A 13,728-nucleotide genomic window follows, 5' to 3' on the forward strand; every position below is an offset into this window, starting at 1 on the left:
AGAATTTTTGTAGGAATTTTTTGACACCCCTAACACGAAACTGCGAATAAAATATAAAAATCTCGTAATTTCTCTGTTAAATGTGGGTTTATTTTCTTTATGGATTATACTTCCAAAATAAACTATTACAGTTGTTTTAAAAGTAATAGAAATATATATTTTTTAAAACAGTAATGAATTTTCCGAACTCAATATTTTTCAATTTTTAAACTTTAAAAATCTATCAAAATTTTCTATTGATTCTATTTTTACGATATTTTCAGGGTCAATGTGAAATTTTATGTTCTTTCCAATAAACCGAATATAATAATTTAGACAAACGTTTTTTTTTTAAATTCACTTTTTAAATACTTTTTAATAGACACTTGAAAATGGGGGGGGGGCATTTTCAAGTGTCTATTAAAAAGTAAATAATTAATTTACTCACCGAAAAGTAAATAATTAATTTACTCACAAATTGAAGAGAAAAGGTCAATAAATAATATATTCAAATTTAAAACAAAAAAAAAAACGTAGTGTTTTCTAGAATTTTACCTGTAAAGTTTGAAGTTTAAAACCTTTTTTTTAAACCACGTTATTTGTTTTTTCTTTTTTTTTTTAATGAAACCTTGGTCCTTGCTCCTTTAATTGAAAAAAAAATTAGGGCTTGAATTACATTTTTCGAGGAGTTTAAGCTTGGAAAGACAGGGGGTCGAATAATTCACGCCTCCCATTTTGAAATGTCTATTAAAAAGTAAATAATTAATTTATGTACCAAAGTCTTATATATCACAAATTGAAGAGAAAAGGTCAATAAATAATATACTCAAATTTATAACAAAAAAGTACTGTTTTTTAGAAATTTACCTGTAAAGTCCGAAGTTTAAAACCTTTAAAAAAACACGTTGTTTTTATTCATTTATTTATTTTAATGAAACCTTGCTCCTTTAATTGAAAAAAAAAAATAGGGCTTGAATTACATTTTTCGAGGAGTTATAAGCTTGGAAAGATGGGGTGGAATTATTCACTATTTTCACGAAATTTCTGACACACCTAGCCTAACGCTTGATGATCGATATCTTTTCTAGCGTATGCGCGAAACGAGAAAGCAAACAATACGAAATTGAGCATTTAATAGAAAGCGTAGAGTGCCAGCACGAGGAATTCATTTATTACATTTTGTTATTAATGTAGATTGTGGATAAAAATAGGACCCTCTGACTTAGGAGGATCCGCAATGCTAGATAACCCAAGCCTAGCAGCTCTATGTACTATGCCATACGGCCTCTGATGTTTATGACGATGATGATGAACACGTAAATAAACATAAGTAAAAAAACAATACATGTCCGACAGAAACGATGCGTGTAATGGGCAGACCTTGTATCGTTTCTGTCGGACATGTATTGTTTTTACTTTTTCTTTTTTTTAATAGGCATCATCACTTATCAAGGCCAAGAGGCCACTCGAGGATAAGGGTTAAAGAGTTCACAGTAGACACTTGAACAATATAGTAAACGTTAGAATTGGAAAATCGGTAAATTTGTTAACTTATATGGAACGGCTCATCAAGAACTTGTTTACTTTAGACTTGAAGACAATCATATTGTAGTCAGCTGGAAAGGAGGAAAACGGAAGATAATTCCACAGGCGTGCAGTTCTAAGAAAGAAGCTTTGTTCATGGAATCTACGTTTAGGTTTAGGCACAGATAAAGAGTGAGGGGAATTATTGATAGTTTTTTCTGCTAGACGAGTGTTTCTTGTGAAAGTTTGGCGAGGGGGGCATAGATTGAGGCTCAGCCGAGCACTTGCTATGAAAATAACGATAAAGCAGAGACAAATTCGCAACATCTCTTCTGTGAGAAAGAGATTGCAGGGAAGAGAAAAGGACATCCCCCATGAGACTACGATGCCTATTATGAACTCTATCAAGGCAGGATAAGTCCTTTCTAGCAGCTCCGGCCCAGATGTGGCAACAGGACTCCATCCTTGGACGTACCTGGCTCTTATATAGATAGAGAATTGCATCAGTCGTGAGATATCTACTGGATCGATAGAAGGATCCCACTATTTTTTCCAGCGGCCTTGGCAACGGATTTAATATACTTATGTTTTATATATATATATATATATATATATATATATATATATATATATATATATATATATATATAGTTACTGTCCCTTCAATCGGCCTTGGTGATTATATTCTGGCTATATTTCTGGTAGTCATGTTTGGTTCAATTTGTGCAAAAGGGCGCCACTGCATTCTTTGTATCACAAGTTATTAATTAATGCTGAAACCAAATCAAGTTTGGAAACAGTTCATTAAACAAAAGCTGCTGTTTTACCCATAGCTGGAGAGAAGGATGCGAATATTACAGCATAATGTAACATAGTGCGGATGCGCGTATGTAAATGCATGTGAGGTGACATCACCGATGGAGAAAAACAGACTATAAAAAAGAGAAAGAGAACGATTACGAGGGAGGAAAGATAACGTTCGAGATCTCGTGAGAGACGTGGAGAACGTTCTAGATCACATGGGTGACGTCATGGCAGTACCAATGGGGAAATAAATGTTGTTGCTGCAAAGAAAAAGCGAATTGGAGTTATTTCCTATTTTTGTCTTGGGCTCATTTGTGATTGAAACTGCACACAATGTGTGTTAGCTTCCGGACAACGGTACAATAAGAAAAGTATTATGTCCGATTGTATTTAAATTCACGAAGCAGATTCGATTGTCAGCGTTGGAATCGATTAAATCGTTCATTTCCCCAAAGTAAAAAAAAAAATGATTTTGAAATTTAATTGTCAAGGACTTTTTCGCTTCCCTACTTCCTTTTTCTCACAGAAAAAAAAACGTTGCGAATCCATCTCTGCTATATTGTTACTTCTATGACAGATGCTTGGCTGCACTTCTATGACAGATGCTTGGCTGCACTTCTATGACAGATGCTTGGCTGCACTTCTATGACAGATGCTTGGCTGCACTTCTGTAAAACGATTGCGACAAATACTTGTCTAACTACAACCACTGTCAACAATTTCCCTTACTCTACATCAGTGTTTAAAACCGAACGAAAATTCCATGAGAAAAGTTTTTTTTCCTAGAACTGTCTGTCTGTGCAACACAATACCGTGGGTCTATTTCCTAGCTTGCTATAACATTCCAAGTCTAATATAAATAAGTTCTTGATCCGTTCTCTTAAATAATTAAACCCAACACAAATTTCACCATAGCCGATCATCACAATGTTATCTCACCGGGTACCTTTTTTTTTTTTTTTTTTTTTACACAGTGATCACCACTTATCAAGGCCCGGAAGTCACTCAGGGATAAGGATTATTGCAAGTACATTACGTTAGTGTGGAGACACTCATTAATCCTTATCCTCTAGTTGACTTTGGGATTTGATAAGCGGTGACCCTCTAGTAAAAAAACAAAAAACAAAAAAAACAAAAAAAAAACAACCCAGTATTTAAAAGCCAATTAGTTTAATCGTGTCCTCACATAATGACAAGTTGCATTATTGAAAATTCATCGAGCACCTGCCGGCGCTTGTGGAAAAGGCACACTCCAGTTCTGGACCTGTATAGAGGCGATGATTGAGGCTGAGGGCGGCTATATTGAATAGATGTCAGCTCTACTACATAATCAAATTACCTTAATTGATTTTTTGAATAAAAATTTAAAAATAAATCTGTAGTTTTGTTTATGGCGACAAATTTATGGTTTCACTCTGTAAAAAAGTATATAAAAAGTAAATAAATGGTGTAAATTTTTACCAAAATTCTCAATGAGTGCAACCATCGATAGAAATGAAGCTGATGTGACGAGGTTACAGATCCAAGCCGTCATGGCTCCAATCCCGTTACCCATACTGCGTGCCCATAAAGGGTAAATTTCAGCGTTCACTGTCCAAGGAAGGGGACCCATACCTAGAGTAATGAAGAAAGAGTAAAATAAAGGGGTAAAATATTTATATATTAATACCAGAGTATCTTTAACGTGTGTAATGGTTTTGAGATAATTAATTATTCGGTCGAGCGATCCTATTTATTAAAAAGTAGGACAGAAGGTGATAACATACTACAAACATTAAATTAGTATATAGATAGATAGATAGATAGATAGATACGTTAATTTAATGTTTGTAGTATGTTACCACCATCTATCCTCCTTTTTAATAAATAGGATCTCCCGATCACCAAAGATGCAATGTAAAAATAAATAAATAAATAAAAATTATGTCATTTTGGGGCGTACGTGAAACTAAAATATGCCTTCTTGATTTTTTTGATTAAGATCCAAGTGTGATATCTGTTCTTTCTAAAGATGGTATAATGATATCAGTTTCCATTCGTGCTGGACATCCATACACTGGAAACATGTCACAGACTCCCATAAGGATATTTGAGATAAACCGTAATAACCAAATATATTCTGACCTTACATTAACGAGATTATTTAGACAAATACTTTTACAGTTTAACAAATAGGGCTACAATAATATCGTGAGGTCTCCATTCACGCTGAACATCCAGAAAATGCTCACAGCAATATTTTACATATGAAAAATGCCGCTGTGGAATTTTAACAGGTCACACTAGTATAACATAAAAGCAGGGAGCTAATTAACTGTCTCAGAACATTACATCCAAGTGGTATTTATATATATTATTCCTTAATTGGAATTCATTTTTTTTTTTTGAGATGAGCATTATATGTTCATAAAAAGATCCAAAAACAACAACTAATAAAGATGAGACTAATAGTCCGAAATAAAAATAAAATTAACAAAGTGGTATTTGTTTCCTAAAAGTAGTTTCTTTATATTTTAATGCCACAAAATACAATCTAGATTCATTTTTAGTTCTGAGATTGAGTAATATTCGAACAAAATCCATTTAATATTTAACACTGACTAAAGGACACTGTCCACACATCAATGTTAAAAAGCTTAAGTTGTGATTTGGGACGAATCGAAGGGTATGATTTTTTTTTGTGTCTACAAATAATTATTGTTACGTTATCTCAAAACACCAGTTGTCAAAGTATTATTCTTTTTTTTTTTTTTTAACTTAAATGACCTTAATTGACCTATGCTGAATGGTTTTGATTTAAATGACCTTAAGTGACCTATGCTGAATGATTTTCAGTTAAATGACCTTAAGTGACCTATACTGATTGATTTTGACTTAAATGACCATAAGTAACCTATGCTGAATGATTTTGACTTAAATCACCTAAAGTGATCTATGCTGAATGATTTTGACTTAAATCACCTTAAGTGACCTATGCTGAATGGTATTGATTTAAATGACCTTAAGTGAACTATGCTGAATGATTTTGACTTAAATCATTTTAAATGACCTATGTTCAATGATTTTGACTTAAATGACCTTAAGTGACCTATGCTGAATGATTTTGATTTAAATGACCTTAAGTGACCTATGCTGAATGATTTTGACTTAAATAACCTTTAGTGATCTATGCTGAATGATTTTGACTTAAATGACCTTAAGTGACCTATGCTGAATGATTTTGACTTAAATGACCTTAAGTGACCTATGCTGAATGATTTTGACTTAAATGACCTTAAGTGACCTATGCTGAATGATTTTGACTTAAATGACCTTAAATGACCTATGCTGAAGGATTTTGACTTAAATGACCTTAAATGACCTATGCTGAATGATTTTGACTTAAATGACCTTAAGTGACCTATGCTGAATGATTTTGACTTAAATGACCTTAAGTGAACTATGCTGAATGATTTTGACTTAAATGACCTTAAGTGACCTATGCTGAATGATTTTGACTTAAATGACCTTAAGTGACCTATGCTGAATGATTTTGATTTAAATGACCTTAAGTGAGCTATGCTGAATGATTTTGACTTAAATGACCTTAAGTGAGCTATGCTGAATGATTTTGATTTAAATGACCTTAAGTGACCTATGCTGAATGATTTTGACTTAAATGACCTTAAGTGACCTATGCTGAATGATTTTGATTTAAATGACCTTAAGTGACCTATGCTGAATGATTTTGATTTAAATGACCTTAAGTGACCTATGCTGAATGATTTTGATTTAAATGACCTTAAGTGACCTATGCTGAATGATTTTGATTTAAATGACGTTAAGTGACCTATGCTGAATGATTTTGATTAAAATGACCTTAAGTGACCTATGCTGAATGATTTTGACTTAAATAACCTTAAGTGACCTATGCTGAATGATTTTGATTTAAATGACCTTAAGTGACCTATGCTGAATGATTTTGATTTAAATGACCTTAAGTGACCTATACTGAATGATTTTGATTAAAATGACCTTAAGTGAACTATGCTGAATGATTTTGACTTAAATGACCTTAAGTGACCTATGCTGAATGATTTTGATTTAAATGACCTTAAGTGACCTATGCTGAATGATTTACCCTTTCGATCTTCTAAAATGTGGGGAAATGGTGATTTGTTGGACATTACCTTGCAACACTCAGGGCCTTTGACAGAGTGACCGTCGAGCACGAAAAAACCAACCAAGATCCAGAACGACTTAATTCGGTTACGTCACTTGCTGGACATCGTTGGAGGAGTGAGAGGGTGTACATTTGAGTACTATTATCAGGAGCAGTTGCTTTGCTGGTGTCAAGGTTCTTGATGAATGTGGTAATATCATGAATATATATGTGGATGTTACTCATGTTATTTTTGATCTTGGGAGGAAATTTGGGAGGTAGGTGACCTTGATAGTATAGAATTGAGTTTGATTCAAAGTTCTTTGTAAAGACTTTTGCTTTGTCGGATGCTTTTTGATGATATTCGGGGTAGATGACTCGTATTTGTTCGTAACCTTGCTTGTTAGCCACTAAAACTCATAGAAACAAATCCTCTGTTCTTTTATTTTCAACTTGATGAACTGAGCATACGAAACTCTCACGTTTTTTATAATCCTTTTGCAGTGATTGCTGGCAGTTCGAAAGGTGACTTTATTTTCAAAACATCTATTGCGTTTAAAGTAATTGAAGTCGTGGTTTTTATGTGCAATGATGGTAGCACGTTCATATGTGTACCATGGCTGGCTAATCGATTTCTGTTAGAATTTTTTGGACGGTATTTAGATGTCTATGCCTATGATTAATGCCTATGATTAATGCCTATGATTAATGCCTATGATTAATGCCTATGATTAATGCCTATGATTAGCCAATCAGTTAAACCGGAACTATAGTTGATGCATTCTTTTGAAACTGGGATAATAGTTCTGATATGAACATTATGAAACTGTTTCAGTAAGACATCGAAAAAGAGTAGCTGTTTGATGGAGAGGGATATTAGAGGTTTTGTTATATTTCGTTTTTATCTTTATTGAGAAAACCGAGTGACGAGAAGATCCTAGTGGAGACAAAACTGAAGATGAGCCCAGTTCATGGCATATCGTCAGTAAAATATATAGAAAACTTGTTTGTTAACGGCATATATTAGATCATAAACAAGAGAGAAATCATGACAAAACCTTCCTACGTCACCTGTTTTGTTTAAATGGACTAGCCATTACATTGCGAACATTGAAATCTCCATAGACGTTAACATTGGGTGCGGATGAGCAAACAGGGTATGATCAATTAACTCAGTGATACTCTCAAAGATACCTACTCCACTAACGTTGGGACAGTAAATACTGTGATGTTTGGAATCTTTTTAGATGTTCCTGCCACATGGGATATTATCCCTACTGTAGGCACATATTCCATCTTCATGGCGACATTGAGGGTCGGGTTTTGATGCAAAGTTAGAATAACTTTTGATGGAATAATCGGCTAAGGAAGCAGTTGAACGAATGTCAGTTTCACACAAGAACAACAGGTCAGTTTTAGTCTCCTGTTATCGGATTCCAACCTTTGGAAGGTTGGAACGTCGACCACGAATGTTAGAGAATTGTACCATCTAATGGAATTGTACATTGGAAGTTGTGTTTTTTTCAGTTCACAGAGGAAGAAGAAAGAAAATATGAGGGGGGAGTGATAAAAATGGACCTGATGGGAAGAAGGATAAATAAAGACCTGGCTAGAGATAGGTTAGTTTGGAAGTCAATTTCTTAAAGAAGTGCAATACATACCAGCATATAAAACGTACATCAAATCGGACGTGATGATGATAAATATTTTCGATTTTTCAACATTTAACTTTCCAAATTGGAGAACCAAAGATGAACGGCGAGTTATTTTTACTAAATTGCTTTTGAAAATATGATTTTAAAACCTAAATTTAATTTTTTACATTTATTTTAACTTACTATTTTAAATGAATTATTAATTAATCTATTTCTTAAAAATTATACAAATCGCGCATATTCATTTGACATTTGATCAGATATTTTTAATAAAAAAAACAAAACAGATTAAAGATAAACAGTGCAATAAATTTTAGTTTTGAAGCTTGCATGCATTCACTACATTTACCTTCTTTATTTTTTAATAGAAATCGCTCCAGACTGTGACATTATGTTTTGATAGTACCACGGGTTGTCATGGCCTCTCCCCACCCCCAGCATTGCCAGGAGGTAAATGGATCTCGAGCGGAGTAATACAGAAAAAAGGGAACCACAATGCAATTTTGATTCCCTCGACCTCTTTGAATTCGGACAGCCATGTAGGTGTATTTTTGTTTTTTGTATATTTTTTTCACGTAGGTATATTTTTGTCTCTCTGTAAATGAGAAGAGAGGGGCGTCTCCTCCCCCAGCATAGTTAAGCTAGTTAAGAATAGTTAAGTACTTAAAAGCGTAATTATTATGAATTGTCTTTTTTATTGTAATATATTGTGTAAATTTTGTAAAATAAAATAGTTAAGATCTTATATATTACAATTGTGTGTTGTGCGTTATTTTTTGTGTCTGCCTCAAAATGTCGAGACGGTCCTAGAATCAAGACGATTCTACCCAAAGGGAGCCACCAGAGCGAAGACTGAGTGAAGGAGCCAACCACACCCAACATCCCAGGTATGCCTTTAATATTCACCTAGACAAAAAGACGGTTAACCGAAAGATACTATTGACTGGCCAATTGTCACAGTATGGTGCCGTTTCTAGGACATTTAATGTAACATGTAAGTCGGTCACTCCAATGACCGACCTACAAGATGTGAAGCTACTTGGTATAAGAAGCTAACACGGACAAAGTATAATTATTGTAAATACAAGAAATGTCTACTGACTTTTGTCTTGAAAATACCAAGACTGTAGGTAGGAGGAAAACAGTCAGCAGGAAGAGAGTTCCACAAGATTGCGGTTCTTGAAAAGAAGTTACTGTAATAATAAGCTGTGTTACCATGAGGTATCAGAACAGTGTCTCGATAAAAACCGTTAGATCAACAAGTTAAACGAACAAAGATAACAATTTTGAAGAATAGATTCCATAATAGTATTTATAAAAAAATGACTCAGTATAGCAATATCAGATTATAAATACGTTGCTAAACTTTATCAAGAACCCTCAAATGGGACAGATTTACCAACCTAAATATAACAACAATCAACTCCATATATGGCCTGGTAGTAGATTTGTAGATATAGAGAATAGATGGGAGAACGTGTTTAGAGTGAAAGAGGAGCTTACTTTATGAGAAGCAGAAAGAGTAATAGATTTAATGTATAAACTCCAAGATTTGATGAGAAAGGAAAACCAAGAGGTTTTAGAATCGATTTCTCCACAAGAGCAGAGGCAGCAATGAAAATTGTAGGAAGAAAACGGATTTTTAATTAATTAACTAAAATTAATTAATTAACTAAAATTAATTAATTAACTAAAATTAATTAACTAAAATTAATTAACTAAAATTAATTAATTAATTGGGTTTTCATTGTTTAAATTGAACAAATAACAATTATGTGTATTCACACACATGTGCGCATACGCGATATTTGATGAAATGATTTTCTAAATAAAAGTTATCCAATCTAGACTGATGATTCAAATTTTGTTTAAAGAAAGAAGGAAAAAAAAGAAAACAAACCGACAAGCGGCTAAAGATTCTCATTCTCGACCCACAAAACCAACAGAGATTAAACCATTCCTCTAATGATCCGGTCCCTGTTGATTTTATGGTGGGAGTTTAGTTTGGTGCAGTTCTAGGAGGTCCACTCTCCCAGTCTTTGCCTTCTCTCTTTGGGAAGGGGTTAGCGTATTGCTAATCACCTAAGGCACCCTTACTGTGTAATGCCGACGGGGCTGCCTAGTCACTTTTTGAAGGTCAGAGTACCACTCCTCTGGGTCGCTAACTTTTCAATCCCATTTTCTGACTCTGGTGCCTCAATAGTTACAGTGGGAGAGAACTAAAAACTCCGCTGACAATCGAATACATATTATTTAAGAGATAAGAATCCAGTTATTAAAACGCATACTTTTCTCCTTAAGAAACTGAAATAATCGAATGGATAGACGTACCTGGAGCGTAAAACATGAGGAAAAGAGCAAGCCCGACAATGGATACCCACGAGAAAGATACGGGACAATAATCAAAAGCCCATTTCGTGGAATGCTTTGAAAGGGCGGACGAAGAGTTACACGCCCCTAGTTCAGATACCAGATTAGAGGTGTCGTTAACTGGTAGACAATCGCCCTTCAGAACGTCAGATTCAATTTCATAACAAAATCCGCAAAATGCATCTTTGATGCATTTGTCACATTGACTGAAAAGAAAGATAAAAATGTTTGTTTAAAAATATTGTTTTTTTTTTTGACTAAAAATATTTTCTAAAAAATTAAATTTATTTGTAGTAACAAACCTTGGATTTGAACTTAAAATAGACACATTTGAACAATCGAGAACGATATAAAGTAAAAATTTAATTTGAATTTTATTTATGAAAAAATGAATTTTTCTATATTCATTGCTTGCTCCAAGATTAAATAAATATTCAACATAAAATTTCTAATTCACGGAAACAATGGTTAAGCAGTGGTATGCTGACTTCAAACGCTGTCGTACAGGCCCAAATGTCCGGGAAAAGCATAAAAATCTTTGCAAACTCGTTTGGACCGATCGTAAATTGAAATTGCATGAAACAATAACGGAACAGTTGTCGATGAGAAATTTGTGTCCAAAGTGGGTGCTGCTGCGTTTGGCCACAATCGATCAAAAACAACGAAGCGTCAACAATTCGGAGCATTGTTTGCAACCGTTTTCAATGCAACAAAATGATGTTTTGGCCTTTACATCTAACAAGGGATGAAACATTTATCAGTACTTAACTATGGAGTCAAATCGACAGTCAGCTGAGTGGCCAGCAGTAGGCGAAAGCCGTCCAAAAGCGGCGAAAGACGCAAACAACAATAGGCAAGATGTTTCTGTGTTTTGGAATGCACGAGATATTTTGTTTATCAATTATTTTGAGGAAGGAATTATACTATTATATATAATTATATTATTATAATTATATTATATTATTATATATAATTATATTATTATAATTATATTATTATATATAATTATAATAATATAATTATATATAATTATATTATTATAATTATATTATTATATATAATTATATATAATAATATAATTATATTATATTATTATATATAATTGTATATAATAATATAATTATATTATTATATACAATTATATAATTATATATAATAATATAATTATATATAATAATATAATTATATTATTATATATAATTATGTTATTATATATAATAATATTATATAGTATGGTTAAAAGAAAAAAAATCTAAAACAAGACAAAATAAATAAAAAACGGCCACAGGTGAAGGAGAAAAGTGCTCTTTCGCCAGGACAGTGCACCGTGTTAAAACTACATAATTTGCACTTTGAATTACTCCCGCACCCACCCTATTCACTGGATCTGGCTATCAGCAACTACTATTTTGAGAAAAAAACAACGAAAAAAAAAAAAAAAACAAAAAAAAAATCGTTATACAAAAAATATCGAATTGTTAGATAAAAATTGAAATCCGTGTGCTAACCTTGAAGGAAAGTTTGTTGCTTAATGAAGTCGAATTTTGCCTAAAAGTTGTTTATTATTTAGGCCCGGGACTTATTGAGTGATACATATATGTATAGATTTATTAGTAAGAAAAGAATTCAAAAAGTAAATCTACCACACGATTTCATTTTTATTCTTTAGAATTATGGGCCCAAATTCTAGTCTATATTAAATATTCAATCATTTTTAACGTTAATACGTAGTTAAAGTTAAATAAATTGTTTTGACTTGTTAATTGATAATGGGTACTCATTCATTCATTTTTTTATTATCGCTTATGTTAAAGTATGACATAGATCATAGATTTATGACGTGACGCAAAAACTATAATTATTGTAAGATAATGTTTTAACCTCTATTTATAAGAAAGTCTAAAAAGAAGCTGAAGAATCTAATACTGAGGATTTCAATGTTTTGATTTCCGGTCATGGCATCTGCTTTATTTATTGGGAATTTATAACTTACTATTGATGCAGTTGTTTCCGTTCCTTAAAGTAGTTTAAATCGCTGATATTTTGGAATGAGATAAATTTCGCAATGTATAAGACAGAATGATATACTATTCGAAAAGCTTAGGTTTAAAATTGAACTGGTGTAGAATATTTTACAAATAAACTTGATAAGTTCAGATAAAACAATGGATTTACACTCATTGGTGCTTTTGTCGCATCAGTACTTTATTAAGTTCGCCAACGAAACCTCTTGAAGGTTTCGATCGACCAATGTAAAATATACGGCATTAGAGTGACCATTAGTGGCAGCAGGAAAAAGAAGGTTATACATGTTCTTCTCTGACGCACAGGTCACATTTATCATCAAATTGATTCAATAATACTTTTGCATCATTCAGATAAACATCCATGAAAATGGTGTGTCTGTAAAGTGTCGAGACTGGGCCTAAATCGTGAGCTATGGGCACAAAAGAAATAATGATATTTTAGGAGCAACTAACTCTCATTTTTGATTGCTGCTACTATTGTGTTTTCTTATCTCGTGTATTTGTTTAAAACTTGTCTTCAGTATGACAAGACAACTACCCACAATGCACTGAACATCTGATAGTTAATGGCTGTGAAAAACATCCTCGTACTGAAACAGCCACCTCATTTCCCAGATCTTGCTTCATGTGACTTTTTCTTTTTTCTCCGATTAAAAAGACCATCTTTTAATAGTGAGTACCACAAGAATACTTTCAGCAGGGCATAAAATTGCCCCAGAAAAATATTCATTAGATTTGAGAAAAGTGTAGTAGTAGTAGTAGTAGTAGTAGCAGCAGCAGCTATAGTAGTATTAGTCCTCTTTCTCAGCTTTAAGAGCTCTTATGTTAGTTGCTTATCCCAGACATTATACTGATAAGCGAAATGGATGGCCTAAACTATTTCCGTAACATGATGTTAGTCTGCCACCGGTTATACTTCCGTTTATACTTACAGCAGCTTTCCAGTAAGGATAGTACTCCTTTGTACTCCTGCATGGAAGATTTGCCTACAGCACACAGTATTCCGAAATGGCAATCGATCGAAGTACTGTCCAGGATCAACTGATCTAATAGGAACTGGTGGATCTACGTGATTATAGACGTAATATTATTGATCGTTTGGAATTGAAATAAATTGTCTGTGAAACCACTCCCATTACTTTCAGACACACGTAGTGGAAACGAACAAATAAGAATTCAAATAATTTGGTGGAGGGGGATAATTATTCATATAATTATTACGACGAAT

General features: G+C 33.2%; 1 protein-coding gene across 2 annotated transcripts in view; it reads right to left on the bottom strand.

The window, feature by feature from the left end:
• LOC145243870 (proton myo-inositol cotransporter-like) overlaps positions 1-13,728 on the bottom strand; it is a 53,145-nt gene that overhangs the window by 395 nt on the left and 39,022 nt on the right. For both annotated transcript variants that reach the window (XM_080106939.1, XM_080106941.1), the window contains exons 7-8: positions 10,435-10,679; positions 3,769-3,921 (exon numbers count right to left, since the gene is read on the bottom strand). In XM_080106939.1, the coding sequence (XP_079963065.1) occupies positions 3,769-3,921; positions 10,435-10,679 (398 nt within the window). The remainder of the gene's footprint in view (positions 1-3,768; positions 3,922-10,434; positions 10,680-13,728) is intronic.

This window comes from Euprymna scolopes, chromosome 22, assembly GCF_053919585.1.
Source record: "Euprymna scolopes isolate OS-2025 chromosome 22, ASM5391958v1, whole genome shotgun sequence".
Classification (NCBI taxonomy): domain Eukaryota; kingdom Metazoa; phylum Mollusca; class Cephalopoda; order Sepiida; family Sepiolidae; genus Euprymna; species Euprymna scolopes.